This window comes from Capronia epimyces (genome assembly GCF_000585565.1).
Source record: "Capronia epimyces CBS 606.96 chromosome Unknown aczIQ-supercont1.4, whole genome shotgun sequence".
Taxonomy (NCBI): domain Eukaryota; kingdom Fungi; phylum Ascomycota; class Eurotiomycetes; order Chaetothyriales; family Herpotrichiellaceae; genus Capronia; species Capronia epimyces.
Window position 1 is genome coordinate 2,847,134 of NW_006912907.1, and position 25,645 is coordinate 2,872,778.

The window sequence follows — 25,645 nt, forward strand, 5'->3', positions numbered from 1 at the left end:
TTGAGTATGTAAGCACGATACAGCCTCAGGAGCCTTAGGCTTAGGGCTAAGGACTCTCGAGTCAGGAGTCAAAAGGCAAAGGCTAAGGAGTCGAAGACGCCGGGAGTCCATTACTGTGTACAAGACAGAATAGAATGTGAGTGGGATCTAACGGTCCAATATGGTCTCGAAGCTACTCCTATCCTCCCACAGCTTCTGCCCTGTCTCTGGTCTCCTTGCAAATGCCACACCCACCCACGGCTGAGACCCTGTCCTTTAGGAGCCTCGCATTCGTGACCTTGGGCCCTACTGACCTGGAAAACCTCGTTTCTTCGAGGTCGCCGTCGTGATCCTGATTCTGGTGTGCGAACCCCAACTGAGGTAAGGGCATCTCATCTCCTTTGGCGTCTGGTCCATGCAGGAGATGAGAAACGTGATAGACATGTCCACAAGCAAATCCAACAAGGGTTTCTGTCTCCTCCTCGCGGAATGCATTTCGGCACGATGCGCAACGTCCAGATTGGACTTCTGGCTCGGGCCGTGGCTCTAACTGCGGCTCTCCGGTGTCGTCCACAGGTTGCGCTGTATGCGCCTGATGACGAGAAATAGGGCCCAAAACGTCAAATTTGATACCCTTCCTTCGCCCTCGTCGTAATGCTTCCATTCCGACAGCGACCTCGCTGCTCAGAACTCGCGCCACCCCGGAGCTGATGCTGTCCTGTAAGTCATATTCCCGTATCATCTTCCTCAAGCCATCCTTCAAGCCTTCGACTTCGAGACCGGAAGGTATCCGTTTGACCAAAGTTATCGGGTCAATGGCGGTCCCTACCTCGGCCAAAAGACCCGAGATGAATCGCGGTCGTGACATGCTATATTCAAGTAAGTCGTCCCACAGCCCTGGATCGTCTTGTTCTTTGGCAAAGGCGATGGCCTTGGAGACGTCCTTGAGTTCGTCGATGATTAGGAATAGTGCCTTTTTCATCTGGCCTGTTTTGCTCAAGAGATATACCAGCTCTTCAACGTAATGCTTCTGCTCACACAACTTGACGGCCTTTTCAAACGTGTATGCAGTGGAAGTTTGCAAGAATTCCATCAGGAGGTCACGGCCATATTGTGCAAATAGCTCAACGGCAATGTCGGCAAACCGCTCGACCAGCTGTTTCCCCGCGTCCGCAACAAGAGATGTCGCGACTGCTGAGTGACCGACACGTGGAGTGGCAGAGAGGCTCTGTGTACCGTCACCGTGCCAGAGGGCCTTGAGGTAAAAGTAAAGAAAAGGCTTTAAAGGAGGTGTGTCCAATTGCGCAACCACTTCCTCGGGCTCGACCACGCCCGCGGATGCTTCATCCACGAGCACCTTAATTGGATCAGAAACCAACTCCTCCAATTCCTCTTGAGATGCGGAATCCAGCTGGGAAGGTGAAATGCGAAGCATCACAAAACTAGGAACATCATCGGCAATCGCATCGATCAGATGATGATCCTTTATTAGCGCCATGGCTGTGTCTGCATCCTGGAGGTTGATATAGCACTTGAGCGCTTCGTTATAATGCCCATCAGCCAGATACAGTTTCGCTAGGCTTTCTTGCAAGATTCTCCGGCCTTCTGACCCCTTGAGGGCACCGCCCCCCCGGATTTGGTCTTCGATCGCGGTAGTTATGCTGCCGATTTCAAACAAGTCTGAAGGCCACTGATCAAGTAGCTCTTGGAATCGGAGTCTGTCCGTCTCGACATAATGTCCAAGGATCAGTTCAAAGATTGACGATGGTAGAGGAGGGGTCAATTCCAGCGTTGGTACATGGGGCGAAATCTCGTCAAACTTCTGATTCTGGATGAAAACCCAGATCCAATGTTCCCATCGGGTGGTGGTGTTGAGCACTTTCGCAGCCACTTCTCCAGCTTCCGGCCACTTGCTCGCTTCGACCAGCTGTTTAAGCCAAAGCTCACCTATTCTGCGCTTCTCCTTCTCTGACCCGGAAAACTTGGATTTGGTTCTGTTTTGCGCCGAGCTTGCCATCGAGGCTGAATCGGCGAAAAATTCAGCCAGTGTAGCCTCTTGACGCGCTAGTGCTGGGCTGGCTGTAACAGCCGAGCCAGACTTTGCAAGGGAACTCGCCTTTGACGGACTTGGTGGGGACGACGATTCGGAAGCATCTGCTATGGTACCGGCTGCTTCTGGATGCTGATCGACCAGATCCCAGGCTTGCTGATACCGCTTTACACTCAACAACCATTGCAGTCGATCAATGAGGTTGCGTTTGACTGCCAGAATACAGTCATACGGACTGCAGATGAATACCTTCATGCTCTGTGCAGTTACAAAGCTGGTCGTTTCTTCGTTGGTATGCGTCTCATTCGACCCGAATCCAGGGAGCCAACCCGAAAGATAATGGCGGTCGCGAGTGCTTCCAACGCGTTCAGGACCGCTCATGCCACTTCTGATACTTTCTGAGCCACTGAAGAGTCGATTTGCTCCCAGCATCCGCGGTCCGTACATTGTGGCATCCCACATGCCCTGACTGACAGTCTCTACTCCGGTGTAGAGACTGGTTCCCACTGTCCCGATACCAGAGCCGATTGTGCTGAGATACCCCTTTGGAACGAGCCCGGCAGGTATCCGGACTGGAGGAAGGACAGACAAATGGTAGTCTGACGATGAAAGAGTCTCGAACCGGCTTACGGTTAGAGTATCTGTGTCGATTTCTTCCTTCGTGTTGATGTCAACCAAACGCAGCTCCGGTTCCAGCGCATTATGTCGTATGCGCCGTCCTCTTTTGCCTCCTTCATTACCTTGTGACGTCGACTTACTCCCCTTTTTCTCCATGTATGCAAGGACTAAAAGCAGAGTCGGGGTATAGAGCGAAATTCCAGATATTGTACAGTCATCAAATCGTATACTGGAAAGCCATTAGCAAAAGTCTCCTGCGAAGCATCTGCGAAGCATCTGCGAAGCATCTGCGAAGCAGTCAAACTCACATCGTAGCGACCTCTGCGCGTCCAATCTTGTTCTCACTACCATTCTCCGTAGATCCCGGATAGACTCTGATAATCCACGCCGAATCTCCCCAACCGACCAACAGCTCCTCGACTTTGCTCTTGTCGTGGGCAGGTTTTGTAGTGGCTCCATTTGCCGAAGCGGATGTGACACTGTTGGAAGGGTAGTCATTGTCGTTTTCGAGGTTGTCTCGATCGATCCATTCAGCACGAGCTTTCCAGACCCCAGCCATCTCTTCCCAGCCGGGGCGATTGGGCCTATCAATGTGACTCATTCGTTTCCATTCAAGGCCAGACTCGCTGGGTTCCATTTTCAAATTCGATCGCATGATCTTGATTCCCTGTTCATTGACCCAGAGAACATATTTCCCCGAGAGAGACCATCTAATCGTGCTGATAACACCCTCACCACTATGCAACACTTTGTCAGAACCTGTATTGTGTCCCAGACCCATAGACCCGAGCCAGCCAGATGCTGCAGCCGCAGTCCCAGTTGTAGTTGCGTTGACGCTCTTCCCTGGCAGCCCGCCCGTAGTCAACACAAGACTACCGGCCTGACCTCCAGACAGGTAATTTCGATCCGATTTGTACTCCGGCGAAAGTGCCACACTTTGCACTGGTCTCCCAAAATTGCGAAGCTGGACATCTCGGGGGTCCACCAAGGATGCAATGCAGACGTTCCCGTCGATGGAAGAGGTCGCGATGTAGATTTGGTTCGAGGGCACGTTTGGCACCGGCGGTGTTTGCTGCTGCTTTCCTTTTGGTGTCGGGGAGCTTGATGGTGACTGGGCCTTGTTGGTGGCGGCTGCTGCGGCGAGTTTCTGCGCTGGTTCGGATCGGAACGAAGGGAGGGGTGGCAGATATGGAGATATTGAAATCGAGGAAACGCTGGCCGTATGGGCATGATATACACGCAACGGAGTCAAAGAGGGCAAGGTGAAGACATGCTGTTCATGTGAGCAAGTATCTCGGAAGGAGGAGAGCAACATACAATATTGCCATTGTGAGTTCCCACAAACTAGAGTAGTAAATCGTATCAGAAGACAATCCGTGCGAGAAAACGACGGCATGAGGTTGACTTGCCATCTTGTCCCCGGCCACCAGAAATGTGCTTGTAGCATCTCCATTGCGGTATAATGGACTCAAATTCCTTGTCAATGTAGCATATTTCAGGCGTGGCTCTTCCTCGTCCTCCTCGTCCTCTTCTTCGTCTTCTTCGTCTGCATCCTCCTCCTTGTCGGTCGCATCTGCAGTCGACTTTAGATCAAGCGGCTTCGCGGTGTGCGCTGGCTCCACCTGTGGCTTCTCATCGTCGCCTGGCTCGGATGAGCCATCTCCAGCCGCCATCCAGACTGAAAATGCTCACTGTGGCGTCATCCGGACACGCTTGCTGGACTCTCGCATGCGGAGTGATCGATTCGTCTCCGTACTGAACTCCAAAAGCTACCGTGACGAGCGCCAAGCGTATATAGGCGTCCTCTTTCGGACCGCTGTTCACGCCGCCCTGTAGGCAGGACATTTATGGGTGCAAAAGTTCCATCTATCTCGCATTGGAGCTGCAATGAAATCACTCGTCCACAGTCCACACTAACCACCCCAGTGACTGCTTCGCGACCCTGCGCAGTCTCGCTGTAAGTCATGCGGAGAGCGGCTGTCCGTCCGACACCGTGTCTACGGAACCAGTTTATCTGCTCATCATGTCGAAGATTTGGGTATGATGGCCTCCGACAACCTGGATTCCGACCATTGCATGCATCTCCGATCTTTCAGCTTCCTCGTCGGCGGGAGTTTTTCTCTTCGAATCCTTCGCTGTTGAGTCAGACGGCCCAAAAAAGAGCCGAGCAAAAGGAGGATGTGAGCCCTACAACCGTGGCATTGCAGTCACAGAAACGGAAAACCGCTCGTACTCCTGGTACGAAGACGTCCCTTCGTCGTGTAGGGCTGGAGGCGCAAAGATCAAAAGCAGGAAACCTACCAAGATCTTCCGGGCGGGCCGAGGACGAGTCTGCGGCCCCGAAGCTGGTGACGGCCTATGCCGTGGCCGAGCAGTTTGACCTGAGCAAAGTTGTCGACATCTTGCGCAACAAGGGCTACGAACCGGATCCATTGGGCACAGGTCTTTTCCCACAAGTCGTCCACGTTCAAATCCCTATATCGTCCATTTATCGCTCAACGAATCCATCTGCTAGAGATCTTTCTTTCACCGAGGTCGGTGATGTCTTTATATTCCCGTCTGGAACGCTGGTGACGTGGGCCTTGCCGGAAGGATTCACATCATACTTTGCAACTCGCACACTCCTCCCAGCAGCGCTCAATCCTCACCGGGAACCAATTGAGACCGAAGACCTGGATTACATTGAGGATCCTCATCGAGAACACAGCCTGATCCGTGGGGAGACCATCATCCTCGGCACGAAGAGGCCGGATCACCCCGCACAAGACTATGGCGACGAGCAGCCAGAGTCGCAGTATCAAACCGTCGACACGGTGCTGACAAAGATCGCTTTCTCCTCAGGTTTCGCGAGGAGCACAAAACTTGCCGTTCTCGAAACGAACCTATCCACCTACCTTGCTTCCACAGCCGACATTCCCACGCTACTCTCCAAAGGGTCGCGTCTTCCATTCAAACTGTCCAGACGATTCATCCTGCGCAAGACCGGCCAGTTGCTCCTTCTCCGAGCTCAACTAAACCTCTACTCCGAACTCACGGACTCCCTCCCTGACCTGTTCTGGGATTCGCGCCATGACCTCAACCTGGAAAACTATTACGACCAGGTCGGACGGGCGTTGGACGTCGGGATCAGGATCAAAGTGCTCAACGAGAAAATGGACTATGCAGCTGAGATTGCGTCGGTGCTGAGAGAGCGGCTGAGCGAAAAGCATGGGCTGTTTCTCGAGTGGACGATCATAGTTCTCATTGCTGTCGAGGTCGGCTTCGAAGTGTTGCGACTGTGGAAAGAGGGTTTCTGGGAGTCGGTCTGGAACAAGAATAAAAGGACCACCGAGGGTGACTCCAAGGATAGGATACTTGATGAGACCTGATGTGCTGGTGAGTGATCCTGTTTTGCGTTAGGTCTGCTACATCGACGGTTCACCTGAACTCTCGTCCCCGACTTTCAGTTCCGAAATGTCATTATCGGCTTTCTCGAATGAATGGCAAGAGAGCATACATAGTTGAAATCGACCAAACATGACTAGATGAAGTCATACGCCTCCCTGCACTCATGGCGACAGATAGATCCCACGGTTCCCTTCCCACTACTTCTCCAAACAAGCATGTATATATTACGGACGTGATGAAATGCGCTGTTCCTAGACAATAGTAATTTTGCAAAATTAATACAAGGGAAGAATGCCTGCCTCTGCCTCTGTCTTGAGCACGACTGTATTTACACAAAAGTTTTCCAAGGAACGTTCCACGGCGGGTCGACATGGGATACTGAAAGAATGTCGCCGCTATCACGACAATTAATTTGAAGAGCACAGGTGCACAAGAGCACAACGTTGTTTGTTGTGTTGTGGTACTAGTAGCAGATGAATAAGGGGCCAGGATGTGCCGAGGATGAGCCGAGAATCTCAGCCTTGTCGCCAGCCAGTGTCTCTGTAGGAAATCGGGGCCTTTCACAAATCCCCAAGAGACGGAGATAAGAGGAGAGGTCAGGGTAAAGTCAGGTATGGGGTATGGGTGCTCGTCTCACCTGCAGTGTACTACGGTACTCGTAGCTACAACATGTTCCTGTGATTAGCAACTGTAGCTGTTACATGCAGGCAGAGACAAGACAGACCACAGACCAGACAGCGGAACCCTTGGCCCGATAACACCAGTTCTAGCAAGGTCTACACTTGGGTGTAACAGCTACGTTCATATGAAGATAAGAAGGACGAATAGAAGGATTAGTTGCAAAAGCAATTTTTTTGAAGAGCTATGGTTCGAGGATCAATTGATCAATGTGCCACCTATGGTGACTTGGAACCATCATTAGAAGCAATAGCAAGTGATTCGAAACCTGATCCAACACAAGTGTACCTGCCGCCCCCGGCCATGCTTCCATCTTGCCAAACCAAATGGCCGAGCTTGGAGAAAACACCAGTCGAGTTTGCGGTTCCTTGATTGTTGGGGGTCGAATTTTGTCTGTGTCCATTAAACCAGCTAGCGTTGACTCTTGATTGATCTCATAGTTGAGATGGTATGTGTGTCACCATTTGCATATGCTGATGAATGCATGTAAGAGTACATGGCAGACATAGCTGCAGGGAGTGTCGGGGTATGTGGGTGAGGTATGTGCTCAGGCAAAAGCCAACATAGCCACAAATCCAAGCAAGCCGACATTGACACCAGCATTGCCAGCACCCTTGTTGGGAGCCAATGGAAGTCCGGTGCTGGTGGTTGGAGTGACCGTAGCACGAGACGAGGTTGTAGTGGCAACACTAGTGGTGGATGAGGTAGTCTCGACAACAGTGCTTGAGGTGGAAGTCTCGACAGGAGTGGTGGACTCGGAAGTAGGGATTGTGCTACTCTCAATTGCAGTAGTGGAAGTGATCGGAGTAGTTGCAACAGACAAAGTGCCCGGAACACCTGGAGTCTCGGTGGGAGTCTCAGTATTGACGATGGAGGTGGAGGTGGTCTCAGGGGTGGTGACAGAAGTCAAAGTTGCCGTGCTAGTGACCGAGGTGGTGGTAGTGCCTTCAGTGGTCTCGGTGGTGGGGTAGGTAAGAGGGACAGCTGGTGGACCATAGGGAGCGCAGCCGGTAGGAGTAGTGGTCACGGTGATGGTGTCTGAAGCAATAAAGTTAGCAAACCGCCCGAGGTACATGGAAATTTTCACTCACCACGTGGAATGACTTTGACGATTTCCTCGATCTCGTGACGCGGAACACCTCGAGCTGGGCCATTTGTCAGTTGTTTGAGAGTCAAAATGCGATAGAACTGCGATCTTACCTTGCAAAGCTGCCATGACCTTGTACGTAAATCCTGTATTGGCGGAAACGATGGCTAGATTTGGGTCAATAAACGGCAGGCACGAGCGGATATCGGGGCCAACTCACTAGAGCCAACCACGGTCAAGGCGGCGACCACAAGGCCGAAGATGCTTGAGAGCTTCATGACGGATGAGTGTTGAGAAGTGGGGTGAGTAGAATGTGGTTTGTAAGAGTAATAGGTATCCAAGTCCGAGGATATCTGGTCCAAAAGGTGCGACACAGAGAAGAGGTTGATGGAACTTGATGAGTAGGTAATTCGGTGGAGGTAAGTGAGATGTAGGGGTGAGGATGCGAGGCAGAGATTTATAGCAGTGAAGGAGTGTCCCAAATCGACCCTGGCCACTAGTGCCGTTTGGGAAGATCAGACTGTGCGCCTCTGATCAGATCGCAGCGCAGGGCGAAACCGGCCAATCGAGCGCGGCGATCAAAGCAGTGATTGATCCAGCGCAAGGACAGCGCTGCGGAGCGTTGTGAAGGAAAGCGCGCTTCAGCAATCGGGCACCTGCCGACGAGGGGTGGCAGTGACCAAGGAATCTCGGGGCCAGACGAGCAACCACCATGCATCCACCCGACATGGACACCAGAATGCAAACAGGAGAGCACAGAATCTCCAAGACGACGAGGTGTGTGAAGACAGAGTGCAGGGTAGATGCTCAAGACAGAAGGCAGGAGGCAGCAGGCAGAGCCCACGTCTGGAGGATGTTGCTGGCCAATATCAAACCCCCAGGCAGGGCCGACTCTCTCAGCAGTCACTGGGCGAATTCAAGAGGCTGGGGTCCCAGCATCGGCTACCTGCAATGTCTCATCTCACATCGTAGACAGAGTTGCACAGATCTGTCATACCCTTTGCCCACCTTCTGGGCCCCTTCTTCCACACACTTACACGGCTTTAGGGCGGCTTTGTCAAATCACACTGGGGACAGTGATACGAAGGAAGTGCGGTCTACGAGAGATGAGAGATGAGGGAATGAGACGACGACGTGTCGTCAGGCGGCTATACCCGGCGCTAGAAACGGATGATCTACCGCTAATGGTACTAGCGTGTCATAGCGTTGTGCTTGCACCTTACCATGCCAGTGTCAGATAGCAGCAGGCAAACCTGTGAAGAACGAAGGAGAACGAGGCCTCCACACGAAGCAGGAAAGCGAAGACAAAAGAACAGTGGCAAGCATCTTTTCATGTCGACAGTAAGGACCCTTCAAACCCACCATGGCCATCCTACAGTCTGAGAACAATGGAATCTCCGAGGGCCGCAGCAGACCCTGATGGGAGTTCTATAGCACAAAGTACACTACTGAGGAACGGAATCTGGACAGACACTATGTATGCCTCATGACATTCTCCCAGCTGGTGATCCTCCTCGGAATCATGGTGTCAACCCCTTCGACGAGCGGTACAGGACTCTGGCAGCGAAGGAATGGTGGGTGGGTACGGATATACACCAGATAATGAAAGGAACCGCCGGGGAGACTTGATCCTCTGACATCCTACTAGTATCGCCCTTGGGACCAGCTGGCAGACTTCTGAGGGTTAGAAGATATCTATTCAGATCAGACGCTATGCTTCTCTTGCGTCGCAAACACTGGTCCTTGTCGCTGGGGAAGATGTGTGATGCGGGTAATTCCACTCCGGCTTCTATGCGTGTCCGTACCACTCGTCCCTGAGTTCAGAGAACTACAGAGCCCCAACTGCAACCGCGTCTCTGGAGTTTCGAAGACTTAATAACAGCTCCTATAATCTTGCCTCATGCCAAAGTGAGAGTATCGAAGCTGTCCTTGGCCCTCAAGTGACGGGAGGCCTTCTTCTGCTACTAATACCACGACTAGCCTGCGTCTGACTGCCACCCCGTTTAATACCACTCCGCATGCATGCACCCTTTCTCTTCGCTCACTATCGGCATCTTTGTTGCCGGCTATATCACTGCGCGTTGGGACCTTGTGACCAGACTCTCTGAGCTAGCCGTCTTTGCTTGGGATCACGGTGTTGTTGTATGTTGTCCAACTCTGTCCCAGCTGAAGACTGACCAGCTCCCAGGCCAGGGCCACCAAAGCATTTGTCCTCATTTCACTAATCTACGTTCTCATCGCAATTCCTTTGGACCGACTCGCAGCACAGGAGGCAGTAGTTGTGAGTTGACAGGCTTCCGAGGTGGCCATAGCTAATTTATAGCAGCACCCTCGATTGCCTGCGCATGGAATTTCAGCACGTGAACAACTACGCCGACGAGGTTCTTTTTGAGCCTTGACAATATGTTACCATGGTCGAGAATAACGATGGCATGCTGCGGATATTCTGGCCGAACAGTCTCAATCGGACAACCACACCCGGCGTAATTGTGGGATGGAAGAACTCCGAACTGGATTTTTTTGTCATAACGGTCCTAGAGGATGTCGAGGTACCCATTTCCAAGAGCAGGAATCTGGGAACATGTCTGACAGACGCAGGTTCGAAATGTAGAGTCTGCTCTGCGCATGGGCATGCTCTATCGCAACAGTCCTTATCCTGTGGCTAGGATCTTCCAACTCTGCGACCGGTCCGCGATGCATGTTCTGGGCACACTCAATCATCCAGATCCACCAGAGACATTTGATCCAACAAGACTGTGTGCCTTTACCATATCTGGAGCAAAAAGGCCATATGTATACTGTCCAGCGAGCGCAGGGTTGTCGGTACAGATCGTCCTTTTCGACCCGCCTAATCCTACTCAGATGCAATACATGTCTCTCACACCAATATCCCTGGCTCTCGGTCGAGACCATTCATCGGGCAGAGAGCCACTGTATTCTCCGGATGAGGTAGAGATGCAAGAGGAGAGGGAGCGTGAGAGGGTTTCCCAGTTGGTTGACAAGCTCGGTTTCCACTCTGTGGTGAGGCACCAACCAACGCAAAAGGAGCTCGCGTTGAATGCTATTCTCCGTCAAATCAACTGTGCACAGGAAGTGGCTGATTTGCTGCAAAAAAATACGCCCCTGGTAGGACCGCGCAGAAAGAGGAGCCTCTCAGTTAGTGAAAGGGTCGTGGAGTCGGCCCAGTCTCTCTACGCCTTTGCTGCGTGGTCTGTGTGGACACTATTCATGAACTACGCCTTTCCGACACTGTTATACTTGTTCAAGATTGCAATCATTGGGCATCGCATCCTCGCTGAAGGTGTTTTGCAAATACTCGAATGGCCATTGCCATTGCAAAGACTTCAGCTTCCAGAAAGCCGACGATCTTTGAGCGGGACGGTTGCCCTAAAGGATATCTCGGCCTGCTGCCAACAAGTCCATTTGAGACTTCAGCAATTCTCCTATCACCCAACACAGTATTCCCTCTTGCGGCGGCGCCACGCGACATGGTCCTCTTTCCCGACTACAAACAGCGATTACATTCGTTTCTACAACTCTCTGTGGCTGGTTGCGAACGACGTTATTATTGGCATCGCGCTGGGAAGTTTCCTCTCGGACAATGCTCAAACCACTTCGCAGTTCATCGGAGGAGTACTCGATGAATATACAATCGAAGGGCTCAGACGAATGATCAGATGGCTCATGTCCTTCCCTGGTGGCCTTAAATTGAACACGGAGCTTGCTGCTTTCTTGGGTGATTTGTTTTTGTGGGTCATTGAATACTGGTCTTCGACGACAGTCATGCTCATTCTACCCCGATTACCTACGATCGTGTACTTCATTGGATGTTCCTCCTTCGCCGGGGCCAGTATGCCTATCGCCATTTTTTCGGACCTTCTCAGTTTGATGACGATACACGTATATTCGTTCTATGTGGCAAGCGCACGCATATTCAATTGGCAGCTCACCATTATCGTCAGTCTTTTTCACCTGTTCCGTGGCAAAAAGCGCAACGTCCTACGCAATCGAATCGACAACTGCGACTATGATCTCGACCAGCTACTTCTCGGTACAATTCTGTTCACCTTGTTGTTTTTCCTCCTGCCCACCGTCGTGGTTTTTTATTTGACCTTTGCCTCGGCTCGAATGGTGATAATTTCGTTGAAAGCAACTCTGGACACCTGCCTGGCTTGTCTCAACCACTTCCCCCTCTTTGCGCTGATGCTAAGGATTAAGGATAGCAAGAGGCTGCCGGGAGGAGTGCATTTTCGGCTCTTGGATGTAGAGCAATACAGACTTCGGTGGCAGGAAGAGGAGGAACTTGCTACCAGCGAGGAGGAAGGGGAAGGAGATGATGACGAGCAGCCTGAGCAGTTCAGTTCTAGCTTCGCCTACATTCGCCTCTCATCGACTCCATTGTCACTGCGACACATCTTTGAGCAATATTTTCAGCTCTGGGCACGAATACGCCAGCATTATCTTTCACCGAAGGTGATCTTCAGACTCCTGACAGGACGCTTTGTGCCGCCTTTGGGAAGGAGCGAAATGTATGGGCTACAGTATTCTGTCCTTCCACGAGAGCGCGCCACAATTTCCGAGGTATGGAAGATTCTGAGTGAGACCATGACAGTTGGCGGTGCATCATCGAGCAGGAGCCCTGCACAATCACGGATCCAAAAAGCAGATTTGGGCCCGTATGGTGGAGTCATTGGCAAGCGATGGAGATGAACAGAGTCTTGTCTACCTCGTAGTAATTAAACGTCAACAGGGTTCATTGTTTCCTTTCAGTATCGCTACCTCGCGACTATTGGTATAGCCAACCAGCATTTCTATCCATCCCACTCACGCACATGGTTCTCAATGAACTGTCTAAAAGCATCATCTACCAATTATACTGGTACTTGTGTACGGACGGCGAGAGGTGGCGGCACAGGCACCTCTCGCTTATGTAATCTGTTGCTTTCAAACCACCAAAAAACCAAGTTCTCGGATCGTTGGCTCTTCCTCTTGCCCATCATTTCGAGGACCTACGCTTCCCCCATACAGCATCACCAACGAGTTTCAGACTGCAAAGCTGCCTCTTCAGGTCCATTCTCTCCCCATTGCAACTATACCTTAGTCCCCGTCGCGCCCTTTGACCATGCCAAAATGTCCGGAATGCGGCGGGAGAGTCGATCTGACGAAAGATGGAGATTGGGGCCATTGTGCCGACTGTATTGACCATACCGTGTCCTGCAAATGCATACGCTGACGATGCTCCAGGCAACAATGTAGGTAGAAGGAGGAATCCTCCTGGATCGACTCGAGACTAAGGTTCTGCTAGATCATCGAGATCAAGAAGAGTGACGAGGTCCAGAAGCCGGCCGAGGAAGGAGGATCGTCGTCTGAAGTCAAGAAATAAGACCCTGGTAGATCGGGAGGGGACGAGAGGCTCGAGGGAAGTCACGAGGGTATCTTGCGGCCAAAAGGCAGTAGTAGATGGTTCTTCACTTCAGGGATCTGGTTATAGATTCACTGAAGTTGTCAGACAGTCTAACCCCGCTCCCCTAAAGCGGCAGCTCGAACGAGGTTTAGGAGCCTCCTAAGCCTTAGCCTGAGCCTGTTTTAATTGGCTTGCTTAAACTTCAGTCGGTGAATGATTCCTCCGTAGAGCTGACACATTTGCTACCTTGTCCAATCACGAGTCCAACTGCGCAACGCCGCCATATTGCAAGTCTACGCCAGACTCGCCGCCGCATCCATCCTTCATCCTTGACGTTGACGCCTCGACGACTAGCTTCATACTGATCAGTCTCCAGTAGAATCACGAATGTCTCTGCCGAGCTGACAAAGCGTCAGCGGCCTCGTTTTGGCTGCCGTCTGCGCGGATTGCACTAGCCACCGCTGCTGCGAACTCGCTGAACGGTGCACTCCGCTGCCGTGGACGATTGATTGCCTTGTTTTGGCGTCTCACGAGCCGTTCTGTTTCAGTCCGTCGACCTATTTCCTACGCACCAAGACCTTCCCCTGCATCAACATGATTACCCTATCAAACCCAAAGGCATGTCACGATCGATGAGGATACAAGAGCTCCTGCAAGGTCCATACCTCGGCGACCTAGATTCCAATAGCCAAGCCGGGTCAGGCTGGAGGCACGATGTAAATGGCGGCCAGTCGACCTTTCGTCCAGGGCTGGCGTTGAACACTTCTACTCTCATAGAGACAGCAACGCTAGGTCTGGAGCCACCGTCGACAGTTCAGCCTCGAAAACGAAAGACGCCAATCGAGCACGATGTCATACCAATCAAGAAGCCCAATCGATTACCCAGATTCTCGGTCAACGTCTTTCATTTAGAGCCGCTCAATGTCTTCCCCATCCCCAGCCATGGTTGCGTTCCACGCATGGTGCGATATTGTGGGTATACCTGTCTACATCAGATCAAATGGGAATCTCGTTGCATTCTAACTCGGCCTCCAGTCGTCCAAGTTTGGGCACCACAGCATGGTCGCGCAGTTGCTGTAGAGGGCCATCCCAAGCCATACCTGTCCTTGGTCTTTCCTTTTGCCCTCCAACATGGCGCTCTCTTCGAAGCTATGGTAGCCCTTAGTCGGGCGTCCTGGCTTCTACAAGAAGGGGTTCTATGGTCGAAAGATTCGGCGCTCGCATACCATCGCGCCAATGCGTTTGCTGCATTGCGGTTGAGACTAGCTGCAGAGAAAACATGTGCCGATGATACCACCATCCTAACCATTGCTGCTCTCACCACCATCGACGTATGTCAGTCGGATAATCCCTCGCTGTGTTTAGACTGACCATGCAACAGTATCTGCTAGGGGTCCACGAATGTGCAGAAAGGCACATCCATGCCATGGAACGGATCCGCCAAACCAGAACGGATCTCCGAGGCGACACGACGTGGCAGCAGTTTCTGATTGCTTCGATGAAGGCGTAAGTCGAACACTCCGGTAACCCCTCGGACCTCTGACAATGCCAGGTATGAGACACTCTGGAAGTTCGTCAAAGACAGGAATGAAGCCACGACGAGCACGTCCCAGCTCTCTACAGACTCGCCCTTGCGAAACGACCTGGCAATCTATCCGTCCCTTCCCTTCAGTATCAAAGTCTGCGAGGCTCTGTCGAAAGTGTCCTCCGCCTTCAATGACATGGCTATAGCCGGTGAATTATCGACTCAAATGATTGATATCTTGGCCAACTTATCCGCTGCCACAAGCTGCGAGAAAGGCTCCAGTTCGCCCAACTCCCCACCAAGGTCACCATGCGGCCGAAGTCTGCTGAGTATGATTGCCGATCTTCGATGTCTATCCATCATGGCCGTTACCCCCATTGAATATATGCTCTGCTTTGGGATGATTGGCTGTTGTCTCACCCTGCACTTTTCCGATTCTAGGATACCCAAAGAGTTCAACGAGACACTCCAAGGGCTGGAAGAAACCTTGGTCGCCAACGGGCGGCCCAGGACACAACCAGAAAGCGCTCTAACCCCCCACCGCGAGTGCCTGATATGGATATCAATGGCCGCCACGGGTGCGCTGGAGATGGCCCACAATTTGTCGACGACAAGCGCGGTGCTGGCCCTGACTCTGCAAAGGTATCCCGACGAGACTAGCAACTGGGATACACTGGAGAAGATACTGGCAAAATACCTCTGGAACGACGTTCTCGCCCGGCAATGGAAGAGGTTCTGGCGCAGAGGCATTCATCGACAGAAGAGACTCCGACGATAGAAGCTGTTGATCTACAACGCCACAGCGTGGGGAATAGGCTCATTGACGGCTGCAGACAATCAAATACCGTTGACTTGGTGGAATGCAGGGGCGCCCAGATTCAGGAGCCCGCGCATGGGCTGGACTGGACGAGAGGAGCAGATGTAGACGAACCTTGCTAGCTGCAAGTCCCAATCCGCTCCGGAAACGCCACAAGTTAAACTGATGCCATGCACATTGTGGAACAAACATCCCCTCGCCCAGTCTGTGGGCTGTTGATAGATATCACATAAGGCGCCTTTGGCCAGAATAAGGTCCCTAAAAGGGAGACAAGTCTACTCGGACTCTGACCGGCACCGGCACCGGCACGAGATCAAGATTCGAAGGGCTACGAACCTGGAAAGGCCCGACCCGGGTTTGGTGATCAGTACCTAGTATATATTCCATACCATCCTGTCGCACCACGTACACGTGTGGTCTTGACATGCTTACGCGCTTGCGTACACTATCAAACGTCGAGCAAGTAGCCCACGGAAGGTTCCAGCTGTTTTCTGCTGTTCAAACGCCACGGCCATCCTATGCTTCTGCCTTCGCGTTCGCCTTTTTTGTATTCCAATCACACCTCCCGATGGGACCACAGTTTCTTCGCGTCATGGCACTGCGAAAGCTGCCACCTCCTCTCTGCTAGTCCAATCATTATTAGTGGTGCTCTTTGCATTTTCTTCCAATATGTTTTTTTAGTTTATCCTACACACAACAACAAGGGGAGGAGTAATTCCCCTGCAAGGTCTGGCCTCGCCCGCCCGGTCATCTACGCTGAGAGTAGACGAAGCTAACCATTCAGTCAAAAGGTCGAAGAAAAGGTCGAAATCGAAGGCTGGCAATTTCGTAAGGTCCAGGTCGAGTTTGCAGGCATCATCGGTCCTCCTCGTCTTTGACAATATGATATCGTCCCGTCTGTGGTTCCAGTCTCTGCCCGGTTGTCGGGGCAGGTTTGTCCAACCTGAGCACCCAGCACAACACATCCTCGGCAGGCAGCAGAAAGAACCATATCTTGTTGCACAAGAAGGAAAGGGAGGTCGTACACATGGCCACCGCCGCGTCTAGCCAGTAATGGTTTGCAGTGGCGACAATCACCGTGAGAACGAGCAGAGGATACAATATGCCCGCGGTGAGGAAGAAGATTTGGGTCGAGACTGACTTTCGCGGCTCATTGCGGCCGAGGGTGCGTCGGAAAACACCCGAATGGTACAGAAAGGTGCAGCCGATGACGAAGGCGTAGGTGAAGTGCAGACTGGGCATGGCGGCGAGTTGGTTGACATAATTGCCACCCATCCAGACGGATTCGGCATTGGCTTGGCGGACGGTGTCGTGGAAGCCATACTCTTCAGGCAACAGGCGAGGAGGCATGCATGGGAAAAAGGTAAAGGTGGAAAAGGCGGCGAAGTTGCCTAGGGTCATTGTTCGACGAACCGTGGCGAAAGAGGAATGAGATGGTGCGGCGTAGTAGTACCATGATAGAAAGCTGGATAGACACACCAATAAATAGTCAGTAATAGAATAGAAGGACCTAGGAAGAGCCGGGCAAGGGATCGGTCAGGGGAGAGGACATACGCAACCGTGCCGGGGATATGAACCAGGGAGTAGATGCGATTCAAAAAGGTGATGGCAGACAAATGGCCATTGAGGAACCAAGCTTGGAAGTCGCTTTCTTGGATGGGGAACAAAAATCTGAGCCAAGATTTGTGCTCAATGTCGAGGATGAGCACACCGTGGTCTTGGGCGAGCTGCCAAAGCCCGTCGTAGCCGGAAAAAGTGACTTGGGCAATGGCCTTAGTCAGGGTGTAAAACAGCAGGTTCAGAGCCCAGTAGAACATTTCGATCAGGAAGGGGAATTTTGCGAGGATGCGGGAGTGGAAATGATTAGCGAATCTGGATGAATTGGGAGTATGGATGACCATGCCACAACAGTTGCGTTTCTTGGGCGGATGCTTGGATGAGGTGAAGACATCCGAGTCATTGGACAGGTACGAGTCGTCGTCCGCAGAGCTGTCCGGGGAAAGGTCTTGAACATGGTTGTGTGGCAGAAGAGAGCGCGTGGGCGAGCGACCTCGGGTTGAGTTCATGAGTCGATAGCCTCGTCGACGATTGACGGTGAGGGAGGCAACCATGATAGACACCACAATCTAGGGACGACATGGTTAGACAAGTGCCAACAAGGGGGTGAGACGAGACTCACAATAGGCTCCACCCAGGTGTGCGAGGCGAATTGGGCCCCGCCCAGATTGGGCTGTGCGGCGTCGGCGGCCTCAGTGACATTGAAGGTGGTGGTAACCATGGTGAACAATAATATAGGAGGTTGAGGCTATGGCGAGCGTCGAGGTCGGATCATCGACCAGTGCAAGGATTGTCGCGTGCCTGTCCTGGGAGAAGGTCACGTGCGCTGACTGGTGAGGGAGGAGGAGCTGCCAGAAGTTGACGAACGGCACAAGAAAAGGAGCGACGAGGCAGAGCGGCCTGGGACTTTTTGGCTCAGGGTAGGGAACCAGCCGCAATCACCCGGAGAAAGTATCTGGGTCGATTCTGAGGAGATGCCGTCAATAATAGGTCGAAATTGGACGACTGAGGCTGAGGTCGCGTGCGTGGCGGATGGGAACGGCCCAAGGTGAAGACAGGTGAATAACAATCAATCGAGGGACTGGAGAGTGAGCGAATTGGAAAGAAGGAAGCGAAAAATACGAACGCGTCGACAAGGTCGGAGCGTTGCGGACAGGCTCGATCAGATTAGAAGGTAGAGGACAAAGCAGAATTCGAGTCTCGATGGCAGGTGGTAGGTGGTAGGTGGTAGTGTGAGAGAGGGAGAGAAGCAAGGAGGCGGTGATGTGAAGGTGTGAGGCGCAGGCAAATTACGGAGGACGGATATGGAAGTAGTACGGAGTACGGAGTACGAGTAAAAGGTGGTAGAGCTGAGACCTGTATGTTACGTAGGTAGGCGACCTAGGCCTAGGAGGCTAAGGGGCCTTAGGAGCCCTAAGCCCTAGTGGCACCTCCCTGTTTCAGGCGCGGTGGGCAGGAGCGGTGCCTAAGCCGCCACGGGAGATACGAGTTTGGGGGCCTGGATTCGCTAGGTACCTACACAGTATACGGAGTGCTCGGTACCGAGCACTGTGCACGAGTATCCGTACTATGGATTTCACGGAGCACTCCGTACATACATCGCCCCTGGTACCTCACTCTACTCCGTAAACAGACGTGCACCATCACCAAGGTTTAAGGGGGCTGATAAGGGCAGTTGATATTTGGGGTGAGGTGGTGAGGTGGTGAGGTTACGCGGCCAGCCGTGAAAAGTCCGTTCTACCCACTGGCACTGGCTCCCCCAATCATGCTTCACCGCACCCCCTTGGTACCCTCTTCGTATTTGCAGCAAATCTGGCCTTCGCCACTGATCGACCAGGATATTTTTTCCCATTTCCCAATATCCCCATTTCCCATGACGCGCTGGACTCAGGCCGGACACGAGGATCTTCCGACCCGAGTAATTACGCCCGCTTAATGCAGGATAGCTAGTACTCATATTGAGGTACGGTACCTGGGCAGGTATCTATAGACAGTGAGACACTGAGACAGGTAAGGTACTTACCTATAGGTAGCTACTTCCATACTTGGTGCGTACCTTGTAGGTTCGGAGGTAGCTATACCTAGGTAAGAGGTACCTAAGAGGCATCTTAGATACCTGTACATAATGCACCACTTGTTCGGATATAGATACAGGCTGCAGGTACCAGATATGGAAATGTATACTCCGTACATACGCCATATAGGCTCTGCCCTTCGCTCCTAGATATCATCTCATGTCTAATACCGATAGCAAATAAAAGAAAAAAGAACTATCATGTACTGTGTCGTTGACCCGATATCCTCCCCTCCTACCCTTCCGCCGACAGGAAATCCCCCGTCACAAACCGCCGACTGTCTCGATACCGTCCTTTGCCAGCCTTGGTGCTCACTCCTTTCCGAGGACTCCGCAGTCCATCCTCCCCGGTCGAGCGCATCAGCATTGGCAACGCATCCAACACTTGCTTGTTGCCTTCGAAATAATGGTTGACGAAGCCTCCGCCTAACAGCCGTCGGATTGCATTTAACCGCATCAACTTCCACCACTTGTCCACTCGCATTTCTCCTTCGCGATGGATTCGGACCACCATCTTGGACGCATTGTTGGCCTGCAGCCCCAGCTTCGGATTCTGCACCGTAACCGCGATCCTGGCAAAGGACTGATGCAATAGCTTTTTGTCCCGCCGATGCATCGACTTGGTACTGAGCGAAGCCAGTGCCGTCACTTTTTCCACCACTTCATGTGTGTTGTGGTAGGCATTGTATCGTTTCACTAAGCCCGAGTCGTCCCGCCCTCCGCCCAATTCATCCGACGGTCCCATTCCATTCTCATCCTCTTCTCCCTCGGACGAAGTGCTGTCGTCCTCTTCCCGGGGCGTATAGCTCTTCTCGTACAGTAACGCGATGTTATCACCGGCGGCCACTTGCACTCGCACATCGTCGGCGTCCAGTTGATCGAGAAAGGTGGCCACTGCGTCCTCGGACTCGTCCTCCATGTCTTCGATCTGAGTGGCCAAGAATCCGTAAGTGCTCAGTGCAGCCGCCACCACTTCCGCGTTGTCATCGGCCCCAATGAATGCGCCGTCGCTCGACGCGATCTCAAGCAGCAATGTCATGACATCTGCAATTTCCTCTTCCCCTGCCCCGCCAGAAGAGAGACAAATGCCCAACGAGTAAATACCTGCTGCTTTGACCGCCAGTGACTGAGAGTCCGAGATGCTTCGTTTGAGTACCCCAGATATCGTGTCATATAGGGTGCCGTCCGCAAATGTAATGGCGGTCAGTGCCACGGCTTTTAACGCTAGTGTGGTTTCTTTCTCGCTCGTCTCCGCCTTGATGCTTCGGCCGAATGCAATAAGGAGCTCTGGCACGCGTCCATACAGGACTTCGGCCAGATAGTGGGATGTGAGGCATTTGACATAGGTACTCAATGAATCTTCCCGGCTTTTGTTGCTGCTGCCTTTTCGTTCCAAAAGAGCGGCAATGGCATCGGTCAATTCTTGTCGAAGGACCTCGGTGCTCTGTTCGTTGAAATCGTCACTTTCCAAAAGGGCGTCGATCGAATTGATGCTACACGAAATGCGGAATGTCAGTTGCGTTTGTTGCACGCTGCGCACTCTACATGGTGCTCTATCTCACCTCTGATTGGTATCGTCGCTGAGATTGCCATTGCCAGCGTCTTCCTCGTCCGAGACATCTCGGCTCTGCACTTGAGATGCTGGTCGAGAATTGGCCGCGGAATTGGCCCGAGAACTGCCCCGGGAAGAATGTTTCGATTTGGCCTTGTTCGACACCGTCTTGTGGCTCTCGAGAGCTCTTCGGCGTAGATCTTCGTGCATGATGGACAGATTGAATGTCTGCGTAAATCGCAAAGAAGAGAGGGGGAAACAGGGATATATTGCAGACGGCCGCCTAGGATGAGTCTATTGTAATCCACAAGATCTGTCAGCCTTTGGGGAGTGAGGCACGGTATGAAAGATGATGAGGCGGAAGTCGTCGAATTTCCATGTGGAGGACCGACACACTGGGTACCAGAAGGTGAACCGAGGGCGAGCGTTCAACGCGGACAGAAGCGACAAAAATAGCGGTCTAGTCGTGGTGGTGAGGGCAGCACCGAGATGGGAGAGATCAGAAGGAAGCGGTGAAAGTACGAGTACGAGAACGCACAAATGGAATCAGGGCAAATGGCACCTCGGGAGACACTGACAACACTCACCTACACTCACCCGCACTCGCACTCTCGGCGGCCGCAGCCTGCGCCGCGCCGACCGCAGGTAATTTACAGTAGTGTCGTCATTGCCTTTCTCATGATCGCTCAACGGCCGGGAGGGAAATCTGGAGAAATCGTCCCACTACTGGCGCCACTCCGTTTACATACTCAGCACTCGTGGTAGGCTGGTAGGCAGGTGGTAGTTGCCTATCAATTAATACATGTAATTAGCTACAACTTAACTTCTGTGTGTTAGTAGGTTAGGTACCTACAGTAGGTACCGAGTAGGTACTTGTATGCCCGCCGTACTTCGTCTGTCACCGCAGTTCTTCTACTATGTAGTGCCTTCCCCGCTTGAATTGCAACTTCTCTTTTGTCGGAACTCGTCGGATTGACCCCGTCAAGGTACTTACTACCTACTACCTACTACCTACTACCTATAGGTAGGCAACAGGTCAACGATTGTCGCCCTTTTAACAGGCAACACCTTACTGGAGAGGAGCCAAGGTGACGAGCAAGTGGAAACAGCTTTCATGTTATCAGAATCTGTTCTGTCATACTAGGTAAAGAAAAGTCGCCCAGTCATCCCATAACCCTAACCCTTACACCACCCATTCAGCCTGATCCAAAAGCCCTCCCTACCTGCTCCATATGCTTCATCCGCAGCTTAGTGTTTGGAGGGCCTTCATACACCAGTCCCCGTTGCCTATTGCGAGAGGTATGGACTGCAGATGATACTCCATACATTTGTCGTGTCAAGGAAGAGAGCTTACTTGCTCCCCCCCTGCTGTGCTTCGATCAAGAAATCTTCATCGGTCGCATCCAAGATGTCGTATTCTTCATCCGTCAGGAACTCTTCCTCGTCGCTGTCGGACTCCTCTAATTCAAGGCTTTCCACATCCTCGAGGAATTCATGTTCGTCAGTCTTGGTGGTCGGTCCCATCACTGCCACTGGGGCGACCTCAACGTGCTCGGCGCTGACATTGTGGACACTAGAAGTAGGAGATTCCTTGTCCAACGTGGGGAAGATCATTGTAGAGCTTGCCTGTGATTTGTCCTCGTCCTTAACCTCTGGATCCCCTTCAACGGTTGCAGGTGACGTGGGTACCAAAGCCGAACGGATAGGCAGCTCCACTGGAGTCGAACGGACATCGATGTCGACCCAAAGCTTGTGGCCGAAGGGCTGTCCCCCAGGAGTCTTGAGGCGCCAGTACGAGATTGCCCGTCCTTCACGAGGAGGTGACTTCAAAAAGACCGTGAACATAGCAGTCTTTCCTGGTCCAAGGCTGGCGGTAAGGAAGTTGCTCCGATTGGCAGATGTCATTGTGCTAACACTCGAGGGGTGATAGATATCCAGGTTTCGCATATCGTCTCCACCGATATAGTACACTGCACAGCCGGCCGGCCACTCCTCCGGGCCAGGGTTGCGAAGGGTCCAGGTTTGAGTGACGAGATGATTCGGCGCGACCCGAGTACCATCATGCGTCGAGTCACGGACGTACCAAGCTTGGAGTTCATTCACCATTGGCTTGCCCGGCAGGACGTCGTTGATCTTGTTACGCTCCACAACAGAAGGCACAGTCTCAGCAGGCTGCAAATCTGCCACAGTGTGAACCTGCGTAGCGGCGTTGATAGAGGGCACAGTCTCATCAGGCTGCACATCTGCCACAGTGTGAACCTGCGTAGCCGCGTTGGCAGAAGTTGAACGGGTAGTCTCGGTAGCCGCGTGTTTGGCTGTTGGCCGATCTCCCATTTGTGTAATCTTTTGACCCTCCTCTGTCTCGTGTTGAGTGGTGATGGAAACATGGCGGAATGGGACTTTCATTTTGATCAGCGGGTGAGACTCGTTGTGTCCATTATTCGGTAATGCTTCACAGTTGGCACAGAAATCGGTATCGTGGCAAACAGCACACTTGTAACGATCGCCTGTGATGTAATGCTTGTATTTGGTGCACAGAGGGCCGTCACAGTAGATGCCACGATGGACGTGCTTTGCAGGGCGGAAGGTGTGAAGCGGGGTATAAATGGGTACAAACCGATGACCGGGGTGCTTGTCGCCGGCAGTCTCGATGCAGGTAGAGCAATAGTCGAAGTCTGGGCAGGACAAACATTTGTGTCGGACGCCCAAGATGAACTACAAGAAAGACTTGTTAGTCGGACGGGCCAGTCTAGCAGTCACGCATGTACTTACCGCATTACAGCCATCGCAGAGGGTATCCTGGCGAATGCCGCGACCGGGAGCACAAAGATTCTTGATCGCAGGCTCAAGCATGTGATCAAGAGCCTCTTGTGGTTGAAACCCGTGGGATGGGTCATGACCATGTTCGCCGCCCTGGAAGCAAGTCAAGCAAAGATCGAAGTCGGGACAGTTCTGGCAAGTGACAAAATCGCGAGCTGGCAATTCTGTAGGGAATTAGTAATCTTCAACCTCCACCATGGGAAATAGACTTACGGCAAATGCAAGAATTGCAAGTGCGTTCCTCATCATCTTCGGGGCTGACTGGTGTGATGATTTCGTCGGAGGTGCGACTGGCGGCCGTAGGTGACTTCTTCGGAGCCAAAGTCTCCGTGGTGCTGGGGATGACAATGCCATTGCGGATCGTTCTCTTCAGAAGCCAATGCTCTTCCCCACCACAAGTCACGCCAGTGTCAACGCATGCCTTGCAGAGATCAAAGTCACCATTCTCGCAAATACCACAATGGTAATGCTCACTGGGCACAGACTTCCCGCAATTGTTGCAGTCAATACTGTAGGATGTCGATGGGAAGTCATTGAGCGAGGGCAGGGTGGGAAAACTCAGGGCCCTAGCGCCGTGGGGGCTCTCTGGAGGAAGGTAAAACATGTCATCTGAGTCGACGTTGTTGAGGTCAAAGGCACCTGGAATTGCACAGGTTGCAGAGTAAGGGCAAGCTTTCTGGAAAGACTTGAAGGACGGTACGATGCCGGTACCCAATGGTTGAGACAGGACGGTCTCGAGGAAGGTTTGCCTCGGCTCTGAGGCAGCGGCAGTATCCTTCATGACCTCCTTGACATTCAGCATCTTGGAGGTACCAGGAGTGTCTTCACTAGTCTCAGGCTTCGCAGGTACTTCCACAACAGCCCTCAAGCGCAGCTTGAGCTTGGCCTTCGCGGCTCTGTATAACTGTTTGTAGATGGCTGGATTGTTGCTGTCGAGGGTGATGTAGGTGCCTGCGGAATCGGAGAATCGATCGAAGCGAACTTCCTGCTCTGCGGGAATATTAAGCAAGAAACGAAGCTATAGATGTAGGAGTCAGCTAGATTTCACACATGCGTTACGGCTGGGGTCAGGGAAAGTGAGGCTGCGGTGAGGCGGGAATAAGGTTAACGAGCGATCAATACCTTCAGTGGAAGTACATTCGCTCCGAGGTCACGAAGAGCGAGCTTGAATCTTCGATTAGTACCGTCGATGATGACTTTGACAGTGATCAAAGTGTCAGGGCCGACAGGACCAGTATGAGGATGAGGTGTAGCCATGCTGGGTGATAAGGACCGAGGCAGGCGGCGTCAAGCTGGTTGGAATGTTGTGTGCGGGCAAGGCGAAAAGAGGCGGCTATGCGAATGAGGCACCTCAGGAAGAGGAGAGCATGGATAATAGGAGTACGCAGAATACCTCTCTCGAAGACCAGGAGGAGAGGATGGAGGAAGGAAGATGGTCAAGCACGTCAAGTTGAGAGAGGCGGTGGATGGAGAGATGACGGAAACGCCTCAGCCTGTTCCGTAGGCCGGGCGGGGAAACCGCAGCAGTTCACGTGCGCAGGCAGCACCGCAACGAGACAGGATCCAATAGTGCATCACGTACCATTCACTCTTCTAGGCGCGAACCATTGCTCACCGGTTGGTGGTCAGTGCTACTCTGTACTGTCAACGCCCGGCGACATTCATTTTTTGCTCCTTTGCAGGAGTCGGATCATTTCAGTCAATCACTCTCCGGATAGCAGCGACAAATCTTTTGCTACACCCTACGTTCTACACCAATCTCATGGAGAATACAGCCTTGTGCCATTCGCCTAGAAAGTTACCTACGCCAGTGAAGCTGCGATCCATGGGTTAAAAAAGGACCTCGATCCGTTTCTTTTCAAGCCCGTGTTGCCCTATTTCGCCAATCTGTTCCAAGGCCTCTAACAATCCCCGCAGACTTTGTTTGCAACCATGAGATACAATGTACATGAAGGATATGATCAAGAATATCTCGAAGGCAGGATAAGGGATGCGAGAAAGCCTTCTGGTTCCCTGAAATCGCACATGCCCGCTTGCCCCACAAAATGCAGACAGACTCCGTAACCTGCTAGTCAAACCAAATCAAACATATTAAGA

General features: G+C 52.4%; 9 protein-coding genes across 9 annotated transcripts; 4 read left to right on the plus strand and 5 right to left on the minus strand.

Annotated features, from left to right (window-relative positions):
• Positions 1-178: 178 nt before the first annotated feature.
• Positions 179-4,320, minus strand: A1O3_05665 (uncharacterized protein; the record flags this gene model as incomplete). Its single annotated transcript, XM_007735785.1, has 4 exons — positions 179-2,876; positions 2,956-3,920; positions 3,965-3,991; positions 4,039-4,320. 4 exons carry the CDS (start codon positions 4,318-4,320, stop codon positions 179-181), a joined length of 3,972 nt encoding a protein of 1,323 aa, XP_007733975.1.
• Positions 4,321-4,611: 291 nt separating this feature from the next.
• Positions 4,612-6,015, plus strand: A1O3_05666 (uncharacterized protein; the record flags this gene model as incomplete). Its single annotated transcript, XM_007735786.1, has 1 exon — positions 4,612-6,015. One exon carries the CDS (start codon positions 4,612-4,614, stop codon positions 6,013-6,015), a length of 1,404 nt encoding a protein of 467 aa, XP_007733976.1.
• Positions 6,016-7,259: 1,244 nt separating this feature from the next.
• A1O3_05667 (uncharacterized protein) lies at positions 7,260-8,077 on the minus strand (the record flags this gene model as incomplete). Its single annotated transcript, XM_007735787.1, has 4 exons — positions 7,260-7,750; positions 7,804-7,857; positions 7,913-7,966; positions 8,020-8,077. 4 exons carry the CDS (start codon positions 8,075-8,077, stop codon positions 7,260-7,262), a joined length of 657 nt encoding a protein of 218 aa, XP_007733977.1.
• Positions 8,078-9,821: 1,744 nt separating this feature from the next.
• On the plus strand, positions 9,822-10,191 carry A1O3_05668 (uncharacterized protein; the record flags this gene model as incomplete). Its single annotated transcript, XM_007735788.1, has 3 exons — positions 9,822-9,941; positions 9,988-10,080; positions 10,126-10,191. 3 exons carry the CDS (start codon positions 9,822-9,824, stop codon positions 10,189-10,191), a joined length of 279 nt encoding a protein of 92 aa, XP_007733978.1.
• A 19-nt stretch (positions 10,192-10,210) lies between these two features.
• Positions 10,211-12,509, plus strand: A1O3_05669 (phosphatidylinositol glycan, class Q; the record flags this gene model as incomplete). The annotated part of the gene is made up of 2 exons (XM_007735789.1): positions 10,211-10,348; positions 10,398-12,509. The coding sequence occupies 2 exons, from the start codon at positions 10,211-10,213 to the stop codon at positions 12,507-12,509; spliced, it is 2,250 nt and encodes a 749-aa protein (XP_007733979.1).
• A 2,580-nt stretch (positions 12,510-15,089) lies between these two features.
• Positions 15,090-15,506, plus strand: A1O3_05670 (uncharacterized protein; the record flags this gene model as incomplete). The annotated part of the gene is made up of 1 exon (XM_007735790.1): positions 15,090-15,506. One exon carries the CDS (start codon positions 15,090-15,092, stop codon positions 15,504-15,506), a length of 417 nt encoding a protein of 138 aa, XP_007733980.1.
• An 894-nt stretch (positions 15,507-16,400) lies between these two features.
• Positions 16,401-17,823, minus strand: A1O3_05671 (uncharacterized protein; the record flags this gene model as incomplete). The annotated part of the gene is made up of 3 exons (XM_007735791.1): positions 16,401-17,010; positions 17,100-17,671; positions 17,725-17,823. The coding sequence occupies 3 exons, from the start codon at positions 17,821-17,823 to the stop codon at positions 16,401-16,403; spliced, it is 1,281 nt and encodes a 426-aa protein (XP_007733981.1).
• Positions 17,824-19,411: 1,588 nt separating this feature from the next.
• On the minus strand, positions 19,412-20,938 carry A1O3_05672 (uncharacterized protein; the record flags this gene model as incomplete). The annotated part of the gene is made up of 2 exons (XM_007735792.1): positions 19,412-20,669; positions 20,739-20,938. The coding sequence occupies 2 exons, from the start codon at positions 20,936-20,938 to the stop codon at positions 19,412-19,414; spliced, it is 1,458 nt and encodes a 485-aa protein (XP_007733982.1).
• A 1,140-nt stretch (positions 20,939-22,078) lies between these two features.
• Positions 22,079-24,805, minus strand: A1O3_05673 (uncharacterized protein; the record flags this gene model as incomplete). The annotated part of the gene is made up of 4 exons (XM_007735793.1): positions 22,079-23,443; positions 23,501-23,712; positions 23,762-24,566; positions 24,671-24,805. 4 exons carry the CDS (start codon positions 24,803-24,805, stop codon positions 22,079-22,081), a joined length of 2,517 nt encoding a protein of 838 aa, XP_007733983.1.
• Between the last annotated feature and the right edge of the window lie 840 nt (positions 24,806-25,645).